This window comes from Leptodactylus fuscus, chromosome 11, assembly GCF_031893055.1.
Source record: "Leptodactylus fuscus isolate aLepFus1 chromosome 11, aLepFus1.hap2, whole genome shotgun sequence".
Taxonomy (NCBI): Eukaryota; Metazoa; Chordata; class Amphibia; order Anura; family Leptodactylidae; genus Leptodactylus; species Leptodactylus fuscus.
In genome coordinates, this window is record NC_134275.1 from 33,770,862 (window position 1) to 33,795,114 (window position 24,253).

General features: G+C 42.8%; 1 protein-coding gene across 2 annotated transcripts in view; it reads right to left on the bottom strand.

Annotated features, from left to right (window-relative positions):
• Positions 1 to 22,320, bottom strand: part of STXBP1 (syntaxin binding protein 1) — a 43,753-nt gene extending 21,433 nt beyond the window's left edge. For both annotated transcript variants that reach the window (XM_075260196.1, XM_075260195.1), the window contains exons 1-6: positions 22,170 to 22,320; positions 9,226 to 9,275; positions 8,594 to 8,675; positions 3,476 to 3,552; positions 428 to 506; positions 209 to 312 (exon numbers count right to left, since the gene is read on the bottom strand). In XM_075260196.1, the coding sequence (XP_075116297.1) occupies positions 209 to 312; positions 428 to 506; positions 3,476 to 3,552; positions 8,594 to 8,675; positions 9,226 to 9,275; positions 22,170 to 22,206 (429 nt within the window). In that variant the 5' untranslated portion in view covers positions 22,207 to 22,320. The remainder of the gene's footprint in view (positions 1 to 208; positions 313 to 427; positions 507 to 3,475; positions 3,553 to 8,593; positions 8,676 to 9,225; positions 9,276 to 22,169) is intronic.
• Positions 22,321 to 24,253: the final 1,933 nt, after the last annotated feature.

The following is a 24,253-nucleotide window of genomic DNA, read 5'->3' on the forward strand; positions in this document are numbered from 1 at the left end:
GAGGGAAAACATGATGAAGTAAGGGTCAGGACACACAATGCAGCTAGCGCCATATTGATTCACAACCGATTCCAAAGCCCCATACCACCCTTGTTGACCAATGTTGTAGACAAAACAGGTGATTGAGACATGGCAGTGGGTCGCCATAATGGCTGCACCCTGTGTCCTCACCCTAAGGAGAAGATGTATGGAATAAACCATCACTCACCTGGGACTCATAAGGAAGGAAAGCAATATTTATCTCAGTTAAAGTCTTGATAACTTTGGATGCTCGCGACTTCACCAACTCATTAAACAGACTGTCTGGACAAGCTGTGGAGAGAAAATTTACCCGAAGGTCAGCCATCGAAAAGGTGAAGCAAACGTGGTCCAAGACATGATACAAGGAAGGAGACTGGAAGGAGGGTTGTGTTAGTGATGCACTTACAGTCAGTAAAGAAGACGTGAGCGGCTCTGTATTTAGCTGAGGGAGGATCTTTGAAGTCACCAATGAGAGAATGAACAGACTGCAAGAGAACGAAGCAATATAAGAAAAAGACAGGGGGTGTAAGGAAAGCATATGTCCAATGGGACAAGAACTGGGATGTTAAAGGGAGGTATTTAAAGGGATTGTCCATGAATTTCATGTTCATTAGAATGGACCTTAAATAGTTCGTTGGTGGGGACATACAGGCAGCGCCCACATTGATCAACTTCTGATTCCTATGCTAAACACAACATAGGGCCAGAAGTAGGTGACTCTATGCCTTGTAATGCAATGACCTGCAGTACCAGCTTCTGACCATTATATGGGGCACAGAGCCAACTGCTTCTGTCTCTGTGCTATGTATAATACTGGCATCAAAAACATCCCCTTACAGCTGATCGGTGAGGGTGATAGCTAAGGGTGGGTCAACCATTTTATGCATTTCTGATTCTCAGAGATATCTGATAATATACAAGATCATGATGGAAAATCTTGTAAAGACCTGACCTTTCCATGTATGCGACGTTTTTCTAGACTGCTCTTGCCTATAATGTCTAAAATGGGAAGGACCTACAACAACTTACTGTTGGCCATCCTGACATTCATGGGATTCACTTCTCTGTCCCCCGGCCACTCAGAATGTCCTTCCCATTATTGCACCGCCCTGACAGTCAAATATCTGTACAATCCCTTCTTATAGTACAGGCCGGAGCCTTCACTTGCATTGACTTTATGGTCACAAGCTTTACTAAAAATTAAACAGGAATTGCTGGGTCGTGTAGTTCAATAGTGACAGAAGTGAGGCAGTAACTAGCCTTTCTTTCTTTCAATATAAATGGTAGCTAAGACAACTGCATCAGAGTAACAACATGAAGGGCATTTTTTGATAAATGAGTCCTACAATACTCTGACTTAAAAATAAGTATCATTATAGAGCTATTCTTCCTTCTTTCATTCATATATGCTTGAGAAACTTATTAAAGGGTTGTCCAGAGACTTCAACTCATGCCCAGTTCACACATGCTGATGTGTTCCGTCCATAAGAGTCCGCATGAGGACCCCTACGGACAGAACACAAGCGCAACTGCAAGCGCTGTCCAGTTCAAGCGCACGGTCCCCACGAACAATTCGTTCAGGCAGTGCGCGACAAGCACATGGACCCCATTATAGTCTATGGGGTCCGTGCGCTTGAACTGCACAGCGCTTGCAGTGGCGCTTGTGTTCCGTCCGTAGGGGTCCTCATGTGGACTCTTACGGACGGAACACATCAGCATATGTGAACCAAGCCTCACCTTGCAGTGTCTGGCAGATTCCTCGCCATGTGTCGGGTGTTCCAGCCTGGGTCCAAACCTTAGGTCATGTGATCAGGACCAACCCCTTGCCTCTGCTCTTGATCTCAGAGGTAATTTACCTTTACTATAGTCAGACAGCCTCCATAGCAAAAGTGAATTACCTGTGAGAGCAGGAGAGGAGACAGGAGTAAAGCAATCCAGGGGTTGGTTCCTATGGTTGTAACTAGAGATGAGCGAACACTGTTCGGATCAGCCGATCCGAACAGTACGCACCCATAGAAATGAATGGAAACACCTGTGACGCTGACATTGCCGGCGGCCGGCCGGCATCACAGGTGCTTCCATTCATTTCTATGGGTGCGTGCTGTTCGGATCAGCTGATCCGAACAGTGTTCGCTCATCTCTAGTTGGAACGCTGGATTTCCCAGTCCATTATTAGGAATTTTAACTAATACAGCAAGGTAAATTTAAGTACATGGACAAACCCTTTAAGACTGAGGGCACCCTCTGCGAATATGGCAGTGTTCCCCCTAAAAGCAAAAACCATCCAAATCCAGAGATCCCTGTGTCCGCAGAGATTAGTATCCCTTTGAATTGTGAATATGTAAAGTTAAAGTTAATGAGGAGTCAAGACATGAAAGTTAATTCAAGAGAAAACAGGAAAACTAGACAAACCGAAAATCAACATAGAGCCAGGCTTATTCACACATCAGTGTTTTACATCAGAGTTTTTATGAGCTCAATCAGATAGTGAGGCATCTAAATGGAGCCAAAGCCCTGACACCCCTGGCCTTGTGATCCTGCAGGTAACATTGAGGTATCACTTAGGCACGACCGTGTGTGCCGCCAGCTGGCCATGAATTTAAGGCATGGGCTGGGCACAGGGGACACACAGATGTCCCCCGTGTGCCGCCCGTGCTTCCGCAGCCCCTTTCATTAAATGAAGCAAGGACAAGAATAGGACCTGTTCTATATTTTGTGGGCCAGACTGTCGGCCCGCACATGTGTAATTCACGGTCATGTGTATGGCCCAGTTGCCTCACTGTTAGGTCGTCCCCTTTGCCTACTTTCATATGAACATGGTATGAAATAAGGAGCACCCGAGGAGGGCCCATTTTCACAGATCCCTCTTACATTTGAATGAATTGAGGAATCTATGAAAACAGACAAAAATTGGACATGGACTGTCTAAACAAAATATCCCCCAGTCACATACAGCCATGTGACGGCTGTATAAAAATGTAGCATAAATGTAGACTTAGTCAAAAACACAGAATAGGTGCAAAACTTTCCATGATGCTTTTTCTCAGTGTAGTCGTCACTCCTGGTCTTGTTCTTACAAACACTGATGTGCAAATACACCCTTACTGAGTAACCACAGCAGCACATAACTGTTAATAAAAATACATCTGAGAAATACATCTGCAAAGTAGTCACTGGGCCTGAGAATATCTGAAACCCTGGTATATAGAAAGTTAGCTGGGCCAAGGTTTCCCATCAATGGCTTAGCAACATAAGTTGTAAAAAAGTTTGACCATCTGATCTTGGCGACCATGGGAAGGTACTTTAAGCAGGGATGTAGCTGGGCCTACAGAAAGTGGTAACAAGTAGTGAAGGTCTCAATTCTGGAGCCCCCAAAAGTCATGAGAATAAAAGGGCTCTAATTTAGACCCCTTTAAGTACAGAATATACCAGTATTATATACTGTTAATATTACCTTTTCAGAGGGAGTGATCAAATACACGGCCTCCAGGCTAGGAAGAGGCTCTCTACGCTTGTTAATGTCTTCAACAACTGAAAAAAAAACATTAAAATGACTTTGGATTCAGTAATGATGATACCACACCGTATAACTAGCTGAATTCAAGCTATAACCTGGACCTGTGCCTTTAAGTTCAATCCATTAGTAATCCTTAAAGTGGATCTTTCACCACCAATTCAAGTAGAGTAAATACTGACAGGACTCAGGCCGGGTTCACATGGGGTTTTTCGGACTGGAATTTAACACGGAGGCCTCAGATTCCGGTCCAAAAAACGGCCAGCCGCAACTGGATGCTGGTGCAGTGCACGGGCATCCAGTCGCGGCATTCCGCTCTGGATTAGGCCCAAATGAATGGGCCTAGTCGGGAGGGAGGTGTCGCGAGGCGGATGTCGTGAGGTGCATCTGCCTGAAGAAAGGGCATGTCGCTTCTTTTTTCTGCGAGCGGGAACGAGGAAATGACCAGCTCCCATTGATTTCAATGGCAGTGGCCGATTCTGACGCGGATTCCGCGTCAAAATCCAGCCCAAAAAACCCTGTGTGAACCCGGTCTTAGGAGACAACGGAAAAAAAAAGAGACCAAAGCAAAAATATATATATTCAAAAGTAGTATAAAAATATAAATTTATTGATAAATAACTACATGATTCGTAAACATACTGCAGCAAGGCAGATGACACAAACCAATACGGACACTAGACTGAAGACAAACATGGAACTGGCAATAAATATTACGTAGATGAAAAATATCCATATACAGGGCAAGCTAGATGTTACATGATACAGGTATAAACTCAGTGATATGACACCAAGTAATTAGGAATACCGTATATACTCGAGTATAAGCCGACCCGAATATAAGCCGACCCCCCCTAATTTTACCACAAAAAACTGGGAAAACTTATTGACTCGAGTATAAGCGGAGGGGGGGGGGGGTGAGCAGCAGCTACTGGAAAATTTCAAAAATTAAAATGGCTGGAGTTTTTGGGTGCAGTAATTGCTGGGTGTTGGTAAAGGGAAGGGGGTGTTTTGGTTGTCCGTCTGCCCCTTCCCTGAGCTTGAGGACTGGGTTTTTCCCCCCACTTGGAATTCAGCCTGGCTGAATATAGGGCATCTGCTGTGCTCCTATTAACCCCTTCCCGACGGAATAAGAGCACTGCAGATCCCCTATATTTAGCCTGGCTATAGTCAGACTTAATTCCAAGTTGGGGGAAAAAAAACCAGTCTCAGGGCAGGGGCAGTTAGACAACTTTTTTTTTTCTAGCTACGGCGTTTACCGTACAGGAAAAATATTTTTATAGATTTGTAAAGCGGGCATTTTGGGACACAGGGATACCTAACGCGTATGTGTTTCACAGTATTAGTTTTTATACTTTTATTTTTTATTTATTTATTTTTTTACTTAAAAAAAAAATAAATAAATTTTTTTGCATTTATAAGACCCCCCCCCCCAGGGGTCTTGAACCCCAGGGGGTCTGATCACTAATGCATTGCAATACATTTCAAAAATCGTCATTTCTTTTGCAGGCTGCATAGAGCAGGCTGCAAAAGAAAAGCACTGCAGTCGGGGAGCCTTTACAGAGGTGCTGAGGGGAATACCCGGCCGCCGGCAGGAGCGCAGACTTGAAGGAAGACCTCGGCTGCCGGACCTGAAGGCAAAAGCGCTGAGACATACAGACACTGGGGCGGGTGCCGGGCCCGTAGCATCGCCATAGCAATGCTGTTCATTTCAAACTACAGAAGTACTTACGGTACTTCTGCTAGAAGGCCCCGGTACTTCTGCCAGGAGCGTGGCGATGCTGCGACCCGGCACCAGCCCCCGTGTCTGTATGCCGGGTCTGTAACTACGGTATTACCGTAATGACTCGTATGTAAGCCGAGGCGGACTTTTTTAGCGCAAAAACGCGGCTTATACTCGAGTATATATATAAATGTAATTGTTACTAAGTAATCTTTCGGCACGTGGTACTTTGTGCAGATACATGTATCTAACTCGTGACCCCTGGTCCGCGTGGCTCCAGCCCACCCAAACCCCTGTAGTGCGGCCCTCCTCCCATGCGCACCTCCAAACCCTACCCTTGCGGCATCCCTGGTAAGGAGGCCCTGGGCACTACTCTGGCTCCCCAAACCACTGTTGAGCGGCCCCCTCCCCTCCTGCGCGACCCTCTGGGCCCCCAAAGTCCTATACCGTGTCCCCCCGGCACCGAACTCCACAGTCCCCCATGGTTACTCACACAGCCGATCCACTTGCCCTGCCACAGCGAGTGAGGCCGCGTGTCCGCTGCACTCCGCAGCTGTGGGTATGCAGCGTTGTGTCTGGAGTGCAGGCTGTGTACACCTCAGCGGCTCGACCGGCACCGCACAGCCAGCCTGCATGTCAATGTCGCGCCGGAGCAGTGAGCCGCCGCCATGTTTTCCGGGTGGCACTTTGTCCATTGTGCCACCCACAGGATGCAGCAGACCTATCGGAGCCCCGCTGAAGCCGGGGATGACGTCATCTTAAGTCCTGCAGCGTAACAGGACCATACGTTCTCCGGTAGCGGTCGTGATGTCGGGGGATGGAGCGGCCTATGAAGTAGCCTATGTTTCCTTCCCGGTCACCATACAAGAATGTGTGCAATCTCAGCTAAATCCGTTCAGCGGTTTGGCCGTGATTGAGGAACAAACATCCAATCTCACAAACATCCAAACACACAAACTTTAGTAGGATAGGATTAGTAGGATTTATAATATTAGTAGGATTTATAATATTAGTAGGATAATATAATTATATTATAATATATATATAAAGTTTGTGAGTTTGGATGTTTGTGTGTTTGGATGTTTGTTCCTCAATCACAGCCAAACGGCTGAATGGATTTTGGGGAAATTTCACACACGAACATATTGCCCAGGAAAAGGTAATAGGCTACTTTAAATGTGGGTCACTCACCCCAAATCGCCACCGTGACCCTCCAAAGAATCCTCCGGCACGGCTGTAGCAGCTGGCATTCCGCCAGCGCTGGTCTGTGCACGCACCTCCTATTGGTGCGTGGCAGGCTGTGGGCAGTGGGCAGTTTGGCTGTGATTGAGGAACAAACATCCAAACACACAAACCCACAAACATCCAAACTCACAAACTTTCACCTATATAATATTAATAGGATTTGTCAGGTGGGCTCTTCTGTATATACTCACTGATTGATGCATTATTGGATTACATATATATATACACTGCATATTCCTAATTACTTGGCGTCATATCACTGAGTTTATACCTGTATCATGTAACATCTAGCTTGCCCTGTATATGGATATTTTTCATCTACGTAATATTTATTGTCTATGAGTTCCATGTTTGTTTTAGTCCAGTGTCCGTAGTCTTTTGTGTCATATGCTAATCAGTACTAATAATGTAGTTATATATCAATAAATTTATATTTCTATACTAATTTTGGATATATACTATTCTTTCTTGCATTTTTTTCTTTGGTCTCTTTTTTTCCGTTTGTTTCATTAGATAGATGGGGTTATTTCATGGATTGAGGTTTTTCTTGCGTTGAGGACTCTTAGCCTTAGTTCAGACAGGGTTTTTGGGTCCGGAATTTGATACGGAAGCCGCCTCAGATTCTGGACCAAAAAATGGGTAGCCCCGGCATCCAGGCGCAGCACTCCGCTCCAGATTAGGCTCAAATGAATGGGCTTAAGTGAGACGGAGTGCCTTCAGGTAGACGTCTGGCAGTGGCATCCGCCTGAAGAAAGAGCATGTCGCTTCTTTTTTTCGGGAGCGGCAATAAACTGCTTGTGGAAGAAGGAACCCATTGATTTCAATGGGAGGTGTTTTTTTGGTCAGGATTTTGAAGCGGATTCCACCTCAAAATCCTGACCAAAAAAAACGTCTGAACTCAGCCTTAGGAAAGACATTGAGAGTTCGGATTACTCCACCCACACACAATAAACACAGAGCTCCTTGTATAAGAGAGTGTACACAGAAGCCTGTTAAAAACTATGTGTAGACAAGTTATAAGGACTCACAAAGTCTCTCCAAGGAATCCGGATTTACTATGCTTTTTATTCAAAAATCCTGCTCCAAATCATATAATCCGATTTATCACAGAACTCAGCTTCTCTCCTCTATCCTATAACCCTCTATATATATATCAGAGCTCAGCTTCTCTCCTCTATCAGATAAACCTATATATCACAGAGCTCATCTCTCTCTCCCTCTCTCTCTCTCCCCCCCCCCCTATATATCAAGGAGCTCAGCTTCTCTCCCTCTATCAGATAAACCTATACATCACAGAGCTCAGCTTCTCTCCCTCTATCAGATAACCCTATACACCACAGAACTCAGCTTCTCTTCCTCTATCAGATAAACCTATTTATCACAGAGCTCAGCTTCTCTCCCTCTATCATATAACCCTATATATCACAGAGCTCAGCTTCTCTCCCTCTATCAGATAAACCTATTTATCACAGAGCTCAGCTTCTCTCCCTCTATCATATAACCCTATATATCACAGAGCTCAGCTTCTTTCCCTCTATCATATAACCCTATATATCACAGAGCTCAGCTTCTCTCCCTCTATCATATAACCCTATATATCACAGAGCTCAGCTTCTCTCCTATCATATAACCCTATATATCACAGAGCTCAGCTTCTCTCCCTCTATCATATAACCCTATATATCACAGAGCTCAGCTTCTCTCCTCTATCATATAACCCTATATATCACAGAGCTCAGCTTCTCTCTCTATCAGATAACACTATATATCACAGAGCTCACCTTCTCTCCTCTATCATACAGTATAACCCTATATATCAAGGAGCTCAGCTTCTCTCCTCTATCAGATAAACCTATACATCACATAGCTCATTCTCTTTTCCTCTATCATATCCTGCTTTCAGATACGGCAGCAAAGATCACCAGACTAAACAACACTGTAGTCAGCCTAGTCTTGGGCTAAGATGGCTGATAGCAGGAAACAACAGATTGCCATTGTCAGCACAACAAACAGAGATAAAGTTTTAGCGTGTCCACCGTTACATAAGTCTCTGTCGGCTTATGGTACAATCCTCTGCTGCCACCACTTACTTGTAATTCCTTCAGTCATAATGTCAGTCATCTTGCAGCAGGAAGACAACATGCGAGTACTGAGCTGATCCACCACCAGCACCTGCAGGAATAGGACGACAACATTACAAAGGAATACGCCTGAGAATTAGAGAATAAATACGTCTTTAAGCCATACTCGATGGGACATCTCCTTCCCATATGTACTAAACTCATTGTCAAAATAATCCCACTCTAAGAAGGAGTAGTCGGGGTGATGATGTAGGGAAGTGGTTACGGTATTAGAGGCAAATTAGAGGTTTATTGGGGAATACTGGCCTTTGTGCATGTGAGGGCAGAAAGTAATGTCATGACTTCCATAACATGCAACCCATCTAGGCCTTTAGGCCACATTCACAAGGTTAAAATTACATGCAGTTTCGATGCATTTTTTTTCAGGTAATGTTATATAAATTTGTTCCGCCTATAAAACTGCACAATGCAGTTTTGTTACAGTTTTAACTGCACCCAAGTGAACAATCTGAACAGACCTTTAAGATCTGAAATAGTTTATTTGGACATTAAATGTTCTTAAACCGCTCCCCTTCCCAAAAAATACAGGTATGGTTATAATGGTTATAGTGAATGCCCCCCCCCCCCAGACAGCTCCATACCTTCCATTCTCCTTTCTTCTTAACCTTTCGGATCACATCGTGCATGATCTCTGCAAGAAAAAAAAAAAACATTTCTGGTCATGTCTCTCATATGTGAAGCTTCATATATGGCTGATAGCCATGGTCAGACTGAAGCAGAAAAAATCCTCAAATTCATGAAAAAGCTGCAATTGAATTCCTATATAAGTAAATATGTAACAAACTATACATCTATTTATTACATAATTAAAAAAATAATGTTATACTCATACCGAAGTCAAAGTTGATAACTTTTTTCTGACACAAAGCTCCAAATCTTCTGCATTACTTTACAAATACATAGTGATATATATCACCTAGACACATACACAGTCCATGGGAATCATCCCTACTGTCAGTAGAGCATTCAGAAGTGATCTGATCCATTACGGAGGAGGATAGCCCAAATTCTGGCAGCAAACATGGATAGTATGACAACCTGACCCTAAGCCTCAGCATCCCACTATAATAGCACAGTGAATCACATCGCGTCATGTTTCTGGTAGCAACGCTCTGCTCCCCCGATTCGTGTCTGTGCCACTGTTATGCTAATGTGTGACCTCATTCTTTCTCATCGTGACTCCGTGTCCCTCCCACACAAACAAGAAATGACATAAAATGTCTCTACTCTACAATTTACAGTGCAGCTGGGGATATCTCAGGGGAATTATCATATCTATTATAGAGCAATCCCACCTACATAATAAATCATTACACATTCTGCGCTGTGCACATCTACATAGATCTGTATTAGTAGTGTTGTAGTCTCTGAGATTAATATTGACTTGTCGATTTAACGGAACAGCCAAACATCTAATGTGTATAGGGCGTCCTGCCTTTCCCCTATTAGGGGAGAGAAGAATTGGGCAGCTGTATTCAACATGATGGATCCTTTTACTCCCATGGTAGAGAAGTCTCCAACAGTAACTTATACCCATCTTCCTACTGAGAACATGATAGGGAGTGTGCATGTGAACGATGGAGGTCAGGAGGAATAGCTGTGGGCTGAATAAACTTTGGCCCACAGCCAGGGGTGAACCTAGCCTTTTTGCTGCCTGAGACGGACGACAGAAAGCCGCCCCGCCCCCAACCCCCCCGCCCGCGTAGGACGCAGGCACATGTCGAGTGCGGGCCTGATTACGTGGCCACGTCACTCGGCGTGTGAGGAGTAGTGGAGGAGCGGCGTGAGCAGGCAGGGAGAGGACCTGCTCTCTGCTAAGCGTGAGGGGCGGCCGCTGGAGCAGCGCTGCTAATAGGTGAGTTAAAGCAGTGCTGCGTCCACAGGGCCGCCCGAATCCACCGCTCGCTTCCCCTGCCAGGCTGCCAAGACGGTGACGCTAAGCCAATCCAGGACAGCTTGTCTTGGACTGGCTTAGGTCAGTAAAAATATTCAATATCCTTGAACTGAACGCTGACAGGTAGCCATTTTTTAATTCTCCATAGTTCCTAAAGGTACCACAGGGAATAAAATATCAGCCTAGTGAAGGCTAAAAAGAGCCTTTTCATAAACATTTTGCTGATTTTTTTATTTCAGCTCATTTTGACACGTATAGAATCAGCCAACAAACAAGTTCCAGTAGTTAATACTAAGGAGTAGAACATAGTGGTGTAAATTGTGTGGTATCAGGCAGGCGCTCGGTCTCAAGAACTTTGGACATGTTGCCGGTTAAAGGCCACAATGAAATTACCACGATAAACCCGGAGTAATTGTTTTAGCAGTTAATCTGAACTAAATTCTGCCCAATCAGGTGGAGGACGCCACATTATCCAGCTCAGCGCTGCTGGGCAAAGCTAATAATTGGCATCATGAGCGACCGTCACGTACCCAGACTACTCTAATGGCTGATGGATTCTCAGAGATAGAGTCGCTTCTTTTACCACCCTCCATTGTTATACCAAACCCATTAATGGGGCTGTCACCTTAAGACAAAACTTCATACTCTACTTACATGGCATTACTACCAGCATATCAGATATAGCACCTGCTAGGCAGGCCCATTAGTGATGATGGAAAGGGATGTGGAAACTGACTACACCTCCATTACTTTACTGGGACATCATAATGCCTGCATGTGACATCATAACTACTTTTTACATGTCATAGTGATATTTTTGCATGTGCATTATCCTTGTGCTATGATGTCATATTGGGAATTTTCCCTTTATTGTAGCATCACTGTGTGTATTATCCCTGTACTGTGACATCACTGTGTTTACTGTCCCTGTACTGTGACATCAGTGTTTATTATCCCTGTACTGTGACATCACTGTGTGTATTATCCCTGTACTGTGACATCACTGTGTGTATTATCCCTGTACTGTGACATCACTGTGTGTTTGTATTATACCTGTACTGTGACATCACTATGTGTATTATCCCTGTACTGTGACATCACTGTGTGTATTATCCCTGTACTGTGACATCACTGTGTGCATTATCTCAGTACTGTGACATCACTGTGTGTATTATCCCTGTACTGTGACATCACTGTGTGTATTATCCCTGTACTGTGACATCACTGTCTTTATTATCCCTGTACTGTGATATCACTGTGTATTATCCCTGTACTGTGACATCACTGTGTTTATTATCCCTGTACTGTGACATCACTGTGTGTATTATCCCTGTACTGTGACATCACTGTGTTTATTATCCCTGTACTGTGACATCACTGTGTGTATTATCCCTGTACTGTGACATCACTGTGTGTATTATCCCTGTACTGTAACATCACTGTGTGTTTGTATTATCCCTGTACTGTGACATCACTGTATTATCCCTGTACTGTGACATCACTGTGTTTATTATCCCTGTACTGTGACATCACTGTGTGTATTATCTCTGTACTGTGACATCACTGTGTGTATTATCCCTGTACTGTGACATCACTGTGTGTTTGTATTATACCTGTACTGTGACATCACTATGTGTATTATCCCTGTACTGTGACATCACTGTGTGTATTATCCCTGTACTGTGACATCACTGTGTGCATTATCTCAGTACTGTGACATCACTGTGTGTATTATCCCTGTACTGTGACATCACTGTGTGTATTATCCCTGTACTGTGACATCACTGTGTGTATTATCCCTGTACTGTGACATCACTGTGTGTATTATTCCTGTACTGTGACATCACTGTGTGTTTGTATTATACCTGTACTGTGAGATCACTGTGTGTATTATACCTGTACTGTGACATCACTGTGTGTATTATCCCTGTACTGTGACATCACTGTGTGTATTATCCCTGTACTGTGACATCACTGTGTTTATTATCCCTGTACTGTGACATCACTGTGTTTATTATACCTGCAGTGTGACATCACTGTGTATATTATCTCTGTACTATGACATCACTGTGTATATTATCTCTGTATTGTGACATCATGTGTACATTATCTCTATACTGTGACATCTCTGTGTGTAAGAGAGACTAAAATAATCACACACTTTTTAAGTTCTGAACTTTCTGCTTAAGGTGGTCATGGTATAGTGGGGCCCCATAGTTACTTGCTGCACCCCTGCCTATTTGTCATACATATGTCATAGAGAACAGTAGGCTTCTAAGCTGCTTATTTCTTTGCTGGCAGTCCATTTAAATGGACACCATGTAATATTGCATTTCCTCATCAAGGGACACTATAGCGTAAAGAAAATTCTATTTAGTCGCTGGGGTGGTCCATTACTGACATATACAGTCCTATGAAAAAGTTTGGGCACCCCTATTAATCTTAATCATTTTTAGTTCTAAATATTTTGGTGTTTATAACAGCCATTTCAGTTTGATATATCTAATAACTGATGGACACAGTAATATTTCAGGATTGAAATGAGGTTTATTGTACTAACAGAAAATGCGCAATATGCATTAAACCAAAATTTGACTGGTGCAAAAGTATGGGCACCTCAACAGAAAAGTGACATTAATATTTAGTAGATCCTCCTTTTGCAAAGATAACAGCCTCTAGTCGCTTCCTGTAGCTTTTAATCAGTTCCTGGATCCTGGATAAAGGTATTTTGGACAAACAATTCAAGTTCAGTTAAGTTAGATGGTCGCCGAGCATGGACAGCCCGCTTCAAATCATCCCACAGATGTTCAATGATATTCAGGTCTGGGGACTGGGATGGCCATTCCAGAACATTGTAATTGTTCCTCTGCATGAATGCCTGAGGATTTGGAGCGGTGTTTTGGATCATTGTCTTGCTGAAATATCCATCCCCGGCGTAACTTCAACTTCGTCACTGATTCTTGAACATTATTCTCAAGAATCTGCTGATACTGAGTGAAATCCATGCGACTCTCAACTTTAACAAGATTCCCGATGCCGGCATTGGCCACACAGCCCCAAAGCATGATGGAACCTCCACCAAATTTTACAGTGGGTAGCATGTGTTTTTCTTGGAATGCTGTTTCTTTTTGGACGCCATGCATAACGCCTTTTTTTATAACCAAACAACTCAATTTTTGTTTCCAAAATGAAGCTGCCTTGTCCAAATGTGCTTTTTCATACCTCAGGCAACTCTATTTGTGGCGTACGTGCAGAAACGGCTTCTTTCTCATCACTCTCCCATACAGCTTCTATTTGTGCAAAGTGCGCTGTATAGTTGACCGATGCACAGTGACACCATCTGCAGCAAGATGATGCTGCAGCTCTTTGGAGGTGGTCTGTGGATTGTCCTTGACTGTTCTCACCATTCTTCTTCTCTGCCTTTCTGATATTTTTCTTGGCCTGCCACTTCTGGGCTTAACAAGAACTGTCCCTGTGGTCTTCCATTTCCTTACTATGTTCCTCACAGTGGAAACTGACAGGTTAAATCTCTGAGACAACTTTTTGTATCCTTCCCCTGAACAACTATGTTGAACAATCTTTGTTTTCAGATCATTTGAGAGTTGTTTTGAGTAGCCCATGATGCCACTCTTCAGAGGAGATTCAAATAGGAGATCAACTTGCAATTGGCCACCTTAAATACCTTTTCTTATGATTGGATACATCTGGCTATGAAGTTCAAAGCTCACTGAGGTTACAAAACCAATTTTGTGCTTCAGTAAGTCAGTAAAAAGTAGTTAGGGGAATTCAAATCAATAAAATGATAAGGGTGCCCATACTTTTGCACCGGTCAAATTTTGGTTTAATGCATATTGCGCATTTTTTGTTAGTACAATAAACCTCATTTCAATCCTGAAATATTACTGTGTCCATCAGTTATTAGATATATCAAACTGAAATGGCTGTTGCAAACACCAAAATATTTAGAACAAAAAATGATTAAGATTAATAGGGGTGCCCAAACTTTTTCATAGGACTGTAGGTCTACATGCTTGACAGTTTCCATCCCTGGTCTTTAGACACATCAGAGAGCTCCAATAGGCGGATAGACAGAGTATGGCGGTAATTTATCCATGTACAGTATTGCTGAAGTCAGTTTTGTCAAATGCTATGCTGCCATTATTTGCACAAATTTTACCAAAAATCACATTTTTTTAAAATTTAAAAAGATTCACATTTCATAAATCTGTCTACATACTAGCCAATACATACTTCTCTATAGGTATAATTGAAGCAGAAAGTCTGTGCAAAGCGCTACAAGAAGAACCGAGATGCGTTGTCACCTCGGTTTTTCCTGCAGGCTTTTTTGCTGCGGGACGCAACGTGGAACCTTGGCAGAAGGTGCTTGTATCACACTCAGATGATATCCAAGTGCCTTCCATGCTTCATTTGTTCCTATTGAAGGATCCATCCCGTCATCACACACAGCAAGATACAACTTGCTCTATAATTATCAGATCGTAACGTGTATGCCAGCTTATAGCTAGTGTACCACCACAAAACCGGCGTAAAACCTGGTGGAGATCGATGGCCCCAGGAGATAAGGGTTTGCCGTAAATAGGACCATCAGTCTCTTCCAGATTTATCACCATTTACGGCATACCATCATCGTGTCCCCTATGCATCGCAAATTGTTAAAAAAAAAAACACGCAAATTCAAGGTGTGTGACTTTTTTATGCCGCAGTAGGGTCTTGGTAAATCTGGAATTTATTTTTTTTTTTGGCAGGTTTTTTTTGTTTTTTTTAATGTTCTTTTTCCAATACACTTCTCTAAAAAAAAAGAAAAAAAAAAAAAAAAGGCAGGAAAAAAAAAATACACATTTTACACAAATTTTAAAATTAAAATTTTTGGGAGTTTTTTTTTCAAGGAAAAATTTTTTTCAATATTGAATTCTGAAAAAAAGTGCATGTGAATGAGGCCTTAGGAATCAATTAGCTGTACTTCTTTCTCCATGGTACACGAAAGCTATCCTTTGTAAGTTACGGAAAATGTGTACACAGGGACAAAGCGTGTGTATTGTCTGTATCAGCCTGCAGCCATTTTGTATGATCTGAGCAGACAACCCAGAGCTGGACACCTGCACCATACTGCTGACTCTGTACTGCTGTCATATATACACAGCATGCAGCCTCGGAACAAGGCCATGGAAGAAGTGCTGTCATCGTGTTATCTGCCGCGGCCATGAACACACTGGAGGAAGCGATGACGGAAGAGGCCCCATATACGTGATTAATGGCTGTGTCCTCTGAGCCCAAGCTGATTAACCGCTTACAATCCGTCATTAATGGGGTGGATGGAGGGTAATATGATTGCGTTGTAGACACAGCTGTTCCATCCTGGGCCGTCTACAAAGCTACACGTACAATGTACCATTTAGCAACCAAAAACTACAAAAAAAAATTACTGTAAAAATCTACAAAAATTTACACTAAATTTTCTACATGTGACCCCAGCCTAGTAGAGCCCGCAAATGTGTGTGGTAAATAGTAGTTACACAGTATCCTTTGCACAGTCATAATGGTGTTTTCACTGGCGCTCTTGATATTATTTGACACGTGAGTGTCACATTCCAGCGGCCGCCATAATTCTCTTCTCATAAACTGAAGAATTCACCCACTGACCACAGTAATGTAGTCAGACAAATCTGTAAATCTGACATATCTTTACAGTCTCTAGTATAAGCTAGTTGCCTTACTTTAAGCCAGAGTTTTTGTCACTATTTTGGCACACTTTTTGTCACATCATGTTGCATTTAAGCCACATCCCCCTTTTTCAGAGAATCCACCCCCACACGTTTAGTCTGTCAAACTAGATGCATCAGATTCCATATTTACACCAGTGTCTAATCGTAACCACAATAGTAGATTTGGGTCTAAGTGGGGTAACTTCATGGTCCCAGCAATTGGACCCCTACTGATCCCAAGAACGGGGCCAGTATACCATCCTGATATCACGGCAGGTCGAGCATCTTCCCTGGTGCTACATTCATTCAGTGGAGGCCCCAGTGGTCAATTATGAAGTTATTCCCAATACTATCAATAGAGGATAACTTCAAAACTAGGAATATGGTAAATGGAATAAAACATTAATTCTCATTTTTGTACTAATTTTGAATTATTTCATGCAATTTTCTTGTCACACATTGCTGATTTTCAAATCCTGCTGGTTGCCCTTGGAAACAGACAGCAGTTTAGCTCCACCCCACTGTCAGACAAGTGACAATGCTGTTTGCTGTCTGAGCTCCCCCAGTGTACTGCTATCTGGTAATGAAAAAAAATGTAAGAAATATATATTTTCAAATATTTGAGAGTGTAATGCTTCATATCCCCTGTGGTGGCACTGTTAGGAAATTAAACACTTGCTCTTTTGTCCCTTCTAATATTATGATAGATCGTCGGGTTCTACTTTGCTGGAATGTCATGAACGCGCCAACATTGAATATGACTATTCATAAATTAAAGCTAAAAACTTAAAGGGATCATCTACTTTAGAAAAAACTACATTTTCAAAGACCCTTTAAGGTAATTCTGAGTTAATAGAGTTTCAGTGTGTTTTGCTCTGGAGGACCTGACACATCTGTACATTACTCATTAATTCTGATGTAAATTGTGTAATTCTTCTTATTGCCTGTGGGAGTGCTGTGGGGGAACCGAACACTCAATGCTGGGTTTCTCCACAGATTACAGCTGGTCACAGGGATACAACACAGTGGGACACCTTGTGATCTCCACACACTGCTCTGTAAAGATTCAGCACTGACATTTCTTCCAGAAAAAAAGCCAAAAGGATTTCCATAGGCTCTGGGGGAAAGGTCTGGGGTCCACTGATCAAATATTGACTGTATGTCAATTAGATCAACTGTAATGGTCAGCGCCTCGAGGGAGATCACAATATGCTGAACGTTACATCTCTTTTCTAAGCAGGGTCATAGAGTCATAATGCCAGAGTTGGGGGCCAATGTTGGGTGGACTCTAAGGCAGAAAGAAAAGAGAAGTCGGAGTTGGTCTATGGAACAATAGAGGAGTCGGAGATTTGTCGTACCAACTCAAAGTCCTATTTTATTAATTGGTCACTTTAACCCCCTGAATCATATTTGAGAGCTCACAGGAATACCCAAACCTTATAAAACTCTGAGGGGCACTGGGTGGCCAATTGAGACTTTTTATTATACAGCCACATTTCTTTGCTGAAACTGAAATAACCCCAGTAAGTTCACATGGCCAAAAATACCGTTTTCTACAAATCAAAAAAAAAATCTGTGTGAGCATATCCTTAGGCTAAGGCCCCATTATGCAGAAATGCTGATTTTTTTGGTTGCAGATTTTGTTGTGGTTTTTTGAGCCAAAGCCAAAAATGGTTACAAGAAGAATGGGAAATATACAGGTAGAACTTACAACTCTGCAACAAAAAAAAAGCTGCGTTTCCACAATGTGGGGCCTTAGGCCAAGGCAACATGTTGCAGAGACGCATTTTTGGCTGTTGCGGCAGAAAAAAATGCAACATGCACTAATGTCATCCACACATTGCAGGAAAAAAAACGCTTGGGAAAACGCTCTTCAAAAACACGCAGCATGTCCATGTTACCTACAGAAATGCTGCGTGTTCTCCATAGACTTATGGGGGAGAGGACAAATGAAAATCAGAGCAGGAAAGTGTTTTTGTAGTGGTTTTTCAGACCTCTTTTTCTGCAGTGTTTTTAGCTATGTTTCTCATAGTGCCGCCTTAGCCTTAAATAGTTTTTATTATATTTTTCACTTCTTCACAGAAAAGGCAATAAATATCATTTTGTCAGCTCAACCAATACTGGGATCCCCATGGAAGTAAAGAAAAGGGGTCCTGAGCCCCCTTGAGAACTTCCATTGAGGAGGAACTAGAATAGCTGTGGGTCGACAAAAACAATAAAAGGGGTTGTCTGACCCCAAAAGGATTTTTCATACTGATGACCTATACACAGGATAGCTCATGAGTATGTGATCTGTGGGGGTTTGACATCCGGACCCCACACATATCAGCTATTCCAGCTGCCTCCATGTGCCAGAAACTACAGCAGTGTATGGGGAGTGCGTGCAAGCAGCCCCTTTAATAGCTCTACTTGGCCCCATAAGCAGTAAATGCAGTGGTGGTGCCCATACGTGGTCCCTGCTCCATTCAATGTCAATAGTGATCTAGTTGGACCCACCTTCAGAAATCAGGCATTATGACCTATGCTACAGTTAGATGGAAAACATGGTCAAAACCTTTAAGTAGGAGATCTGATCAGTTATTGAGAGACATAATTTGCCACAATTTTCATGGTTGACTGCGGGGAAAGGGGCTAGTGACACAATCTTGGCATATACGGCCATTAATATGACTACACTGAACATGCCACTTCCATGTCATAAATTATGGACAAGTAGACATCTGCTTAACCTCCCTCAGGTCGCACAAATTGTGTGAGCAGATATACACTCACCGGCCACTTTATTAGGTACACCTGTCCAACTGCTCGTTAACACTTAATTTCTAATCAGCCAATCACATGGCGGCAACTCAGTGCATTTAGGCATGTAGACATGGTCAAGACAATCTCCTGCAGTTCAAACCGAGCATCAGTATGGGGAAGAAAGGTGATTTGAGTGCCTTTGAACGTGGCATGGTTGTTGGTGCCAGAAGGGCTGGTCTGAGTATTTCAGAAACTGCTGATCTACTGGGATTTTCACGCACAACCATCTCTAGGGTTTACAGAGAATGGTCCGAAAAAGAAAAAACATCCAGTGAGCGGCAGTTCTGTGGGCGGAAATGCGTTGTTGATGCCAGAGGTCAGAGGAGAATGGCCAGACTGGTTCGAGCTGATAGAAAGGCAACAGTGACTCAAATAGCCACCCGTTACAACCAAGGTAGTCAGAAGAGCATCTCTGAACGCACAGTACGTCGAACTTTGAGGCAGATGGGCTACAGCAGCAGAAGACCACACCGGGTGCCACTCCTTTCAGCTAAGAACAGGAAACTGAGGCTACAATTTGCACAAGCTCATCGAAATTGGACAATTGAAGATTGGAAAAACGTTGCCTGGTCTGATGAGTCTCGATTTCTGCTGCGACATTCGGATGGTAGGGTCAGAATTTGGCGTCAACAACATGAAAGCATGGATCCATCCTGCCTTGTATCAACGGTTCAGGCTGGTGGTGGTGGTGTCATGGTGTGGGGAATATTTTCTTGGCACTCTTTGGGCCCCTTGGTACCAATTGAGCATCGTTGCAACGCCAAAGCCTACCTGAGTATTGTTGCTGACCATGTCCATCCCTTTATGACCACAATGTACCCAACATCTGATGGCTACTTTCAGCAGGATAATGCGCCATGTCATAAAGCTGGAATCATCTCAGACTGGTTTCTTGAACATGACAATGAGTTCACTGTACTCCAATGGCCTCCACAGTCACCAGATCTCAATCCAATAGAGCATCTTTGGGATGTGGTGGAACGGGAGATTCGCATCATGGATGTGCAGCCGACAAATCTGCGGCAACTGTGTGATGCCATCATGTCAATATGGACCAAAATCTCTGAGGAATGCTTCCAGCACCTTGTTGTATCTATGCCACGAAGAATTGAGGCAGTTCTGAAGGCAAAAGGGGGTCCAACCCGTTACTAGCATGGTGTACCTAATAAAGTGGCCGGTGAGTGTATATACATATATATATATATATATATATATATATATATATATATATATATATATATATGTTATGTAAAACCTGAAGTCCAGGTGACTCTCATAGTCACGCACTATGCCCATCATCACTAGCGCCATACTGTGCCATCTCTATACAATAATTCATTGTACCTTTATTGTTTATCCCAAGGAGATTATATATATTATATAAATTATTATTATTATTATTATTATATTATTATTATTAATAATAATAATAATAATATATATTTATAAATAAAATAAAGCAAGGAACCCACACAACACATAAATATAAAGTGACATCTGTACACAATCATGCCTCCATGTCTGAGAATTACATTATTTCAGCTGCTGCAGAACAACTTTGTTACACTAGGGTTCACACTAGTGAGACTCTAAAGCAAATGGAAACCAAGCCCAGGGTGCGTGTACATTTTCAGGGGGGGTTTTTAACACAGTTTTTATAAACCAAACGAGGAGTGAATCAAATAAACAGGAAGGGAGCCTTCACACAGAGTTTACGCTCCGCTCATTCAGACACGTAAACACGTGTCATAGTGCCCGCTGTAAAACACAATCCCATAGACTTCAATGTGTGCCGGTCTTAAGCACGCTACACATTGAAATCAATGGGAGGCTTTTAAACCCATTGATTTCAATGTGTAGCATGCGTAAGACCGGCACACATTGAAGTCTATGGGATTGTGTTTTACAGCGGTCACTATGACACGTGTTTACGTGTCTGAATGAGCGGAGCGTAAACTCCGTGTGAAGGCTTCTAAAGATACATTTTGGTTTATTAATGATACACAAAACTGCATTAAAAACCTAATCAAAACCTACACATGTGAATATACTCTAAAGATAAAAGTGAGCATCACAAAAAAAAATAAAAATAGTTCCATTCATCTTAAAGGTAGTGTTTGCCCATTACCACTGAGGGTCCCGGATCTCGAGAACTGCCATGTTTGCTCCCCAGTTCTCATGATCATTGGGTCCCAGACCCCCACCGATCGGCAAAGAGCCACAGGATGGCGGTACCTTGCTGTGGCCAGGTAACCCATTTGACGGCTCCCTTTAACCCTATACAGATGACTGGAAATGACTTCCAGAGAAAGAAATTCCTGCAACAAAATCTGCTGTGTGTGAACGCACCCTAAGAGAAAAAGAGGTTCTGTAGCAGCTGAGATGTATTATAAGGCAAAACATTCAACTATAAAAGTCTCCTTGCACATCTGTGTATAAAGCTTTGGCCTATGGCTTGTGCTATGGCAGCACTTGTAATAATTGTATAATGAACACATGGTATATAATGTATATTGTCTGCAGGTGATATCACATGGCTATAGCATCGGTGCAATGCTTGTATAAGGATAACATTAGGGCAACCCCAGGAGATTTAGGGTGTGGGGCAGGGGTAGTGGGTGGACCAGTGATGTGTATAGAGGAATAATGGGATGAGGAGATCTATGGACACGGATGGGGAGGAGTCAGGTGGTGATTGATGATGGGGGTAGTAGTAGTATATTTTATATTATTACTAGGGGTGATCAGATAATGCCTGGCATCATCCATGGCACAGGACTGCAAGCTAAAATGGAGTATGGGATGAGACATGGATGGATGGGGTGATGAGGAGGAGGAGGGAGGGGATGGTACAGATGGATGGCTGATGCTGCAGATAGCACAGGGCATGATGGTGACAGGGCATGGCAGGGTGACAGCCCTGTATGTGCCCACTATAGATGGCTATATAGCAGAGGAGATGGGGAGAGCAGACAAGAGGCTGCTGCAAGATGCAGACATATCCGCAGGACACAGGGAGGGGTCTCCCCGGCACAGACCTGCACAGCAGCCATACTACCCCCTGCACCTGTGTGCTGCCCACCCCCCATGCCCACCGCCAGCTTACTTTCTCCCACCACTGCCTTGAGACCGCTGGGTGCCATCCTGACCCGATCCAAGCGCTAGATCCGATCCAAGAGAGAGAGATCCGACTGCAGGGGAGAGGGTGGAGAAAGCTGGAGGTACAGGAGGAGGGCTGAGGATGAGGATGGAGGAGGAGGAGGGAGCCTATCAGCTGACCAGGGAGGGGGGGCTGCAGCAGAGGGTGGGGAGGGGGACAGCTGGACCAATACCCTCTGTCACCATCAGGAGACACCACTGTTACCCCCATGCATGTAGGCATCATAGGAAAATAGACAGGGTAGTAATGTCACTCAGATACAGGGTAGTGTATATGTACAGCATAGTAATATCACCCAGATACAGGGTAGTGTATATAAAGCATAGTAATGTCACCCAGACACAGGGTAGTGTATATACAGCATAGTAATATCACCCAGATACAGGGTAGTGTATATATACAGCATAGTAATGTCACCCAGATACAGGGTAGTGTATATACAGCATAGTAATGTCACTCAGATACAGGGTAGTGTATATAAAGCATAGTAATGTCACCCAGATACAGGGTAGTGTATATAAAGCATAGTAATGTCACCCAGATACAGGGTAGTGTATATACAGCATAGTAATGTCACCCAGATACAGGGTAGTGTATATACAGCATAGTAATGTCACCCAGATACAGGGTAGTGTATATACAGCATAGTAATATCACCCAGATACAGGGTAGTGTATATACAGCATAGTAATGTCACCCAGATACAGGGTAGTGTATATAAAGCATAGTAATGTCACTCAGATACAGGGTAGTGTATATATACAGCATAGTAATGTCACCCAGATACAGGGTAGTGTATATATACAGCATAGTAATGTCACCCAGATACAGGGTAGTTTATATACAGCATAGTAATGTCACCCAGATACAGGGTAGTGTATATATACAGCATAGTAATGTCACTCAGATACAGGGTAGTGTATATATACAGCATAGTAATGTCACCCAGATACAGGGTAGTGTATATATACAGCATAGTAATGTCACTCAGATACAGGGTAGTGTATACAGCATAGTAATATCACCCAGATACAGGGTAGTGTATATATACACAGCATAGTAATATCACCCAGATACAGGGTAGTGTATATACAGCATAGTAATGTCACCCAGATACAGGGTAGTGTATACAGCATAGTAATATCACCCAGATACAGGGTAGTGTATATACAGCATAGTAATGTCACCCAGATACAGGGTAGTGTATATAAAGCATAGTAATGTCACTCAGATACAGGGTAGGGTATATATACAACATAATAATGTCACTCAGATACAGGGTAGTGTATATATACAGCATAGTAATGTCACCCAGATACAGGGTAGTGTATATATACAGCATAGTAATGTCACCCAGATACAAGGTAGTGTATATACAGCATAGTAATGTCACCCAGATACAGGGTAGTGTATATATACAGCATAGTAATGTCACTCAGATACAGGGTAGTGTATATAAAGCATAGTAATGTCACCCAGATACAGGGTAGTGTATATATACAGCATAGTAATGTCACTCAGATACAGGGTAGTGTATATATACAGCATAGTAATGTCACCCAGATACAGGGTAGTGTATATATACAGCATAGTAATGTCACTCAGATACAGGGTAGTGTATACAGCATAGTAATATCACCCAGATACAGGGTAGTGTATATATACAGCATAGTAATGTCACTCAGATACAGGGTAGTGTATATACAGCATAGTAATATCACCCAGATACAGGGTAGTGTATATACAGCATAGTAATGTCACCCAGATACAGGGTAGTGTATACAGCATAGTAATGTCACCCAGATACAGGGTAGTGTATATATACACAGCATAGTAATATCACCCAGATACAGGGTAGTGTATATATACAGCATAGTAATGTCACTCAGATACAGGGTAGTGTATATACAGCATAGTAATGTCACCCAGATACAGGGTAGTGTATACAGCATAGTAATGTCACCCAGATACAGGGTAGTGTATATATACACAGCATAGTAATATCACCCAGATACAGGGTAGTGTATATA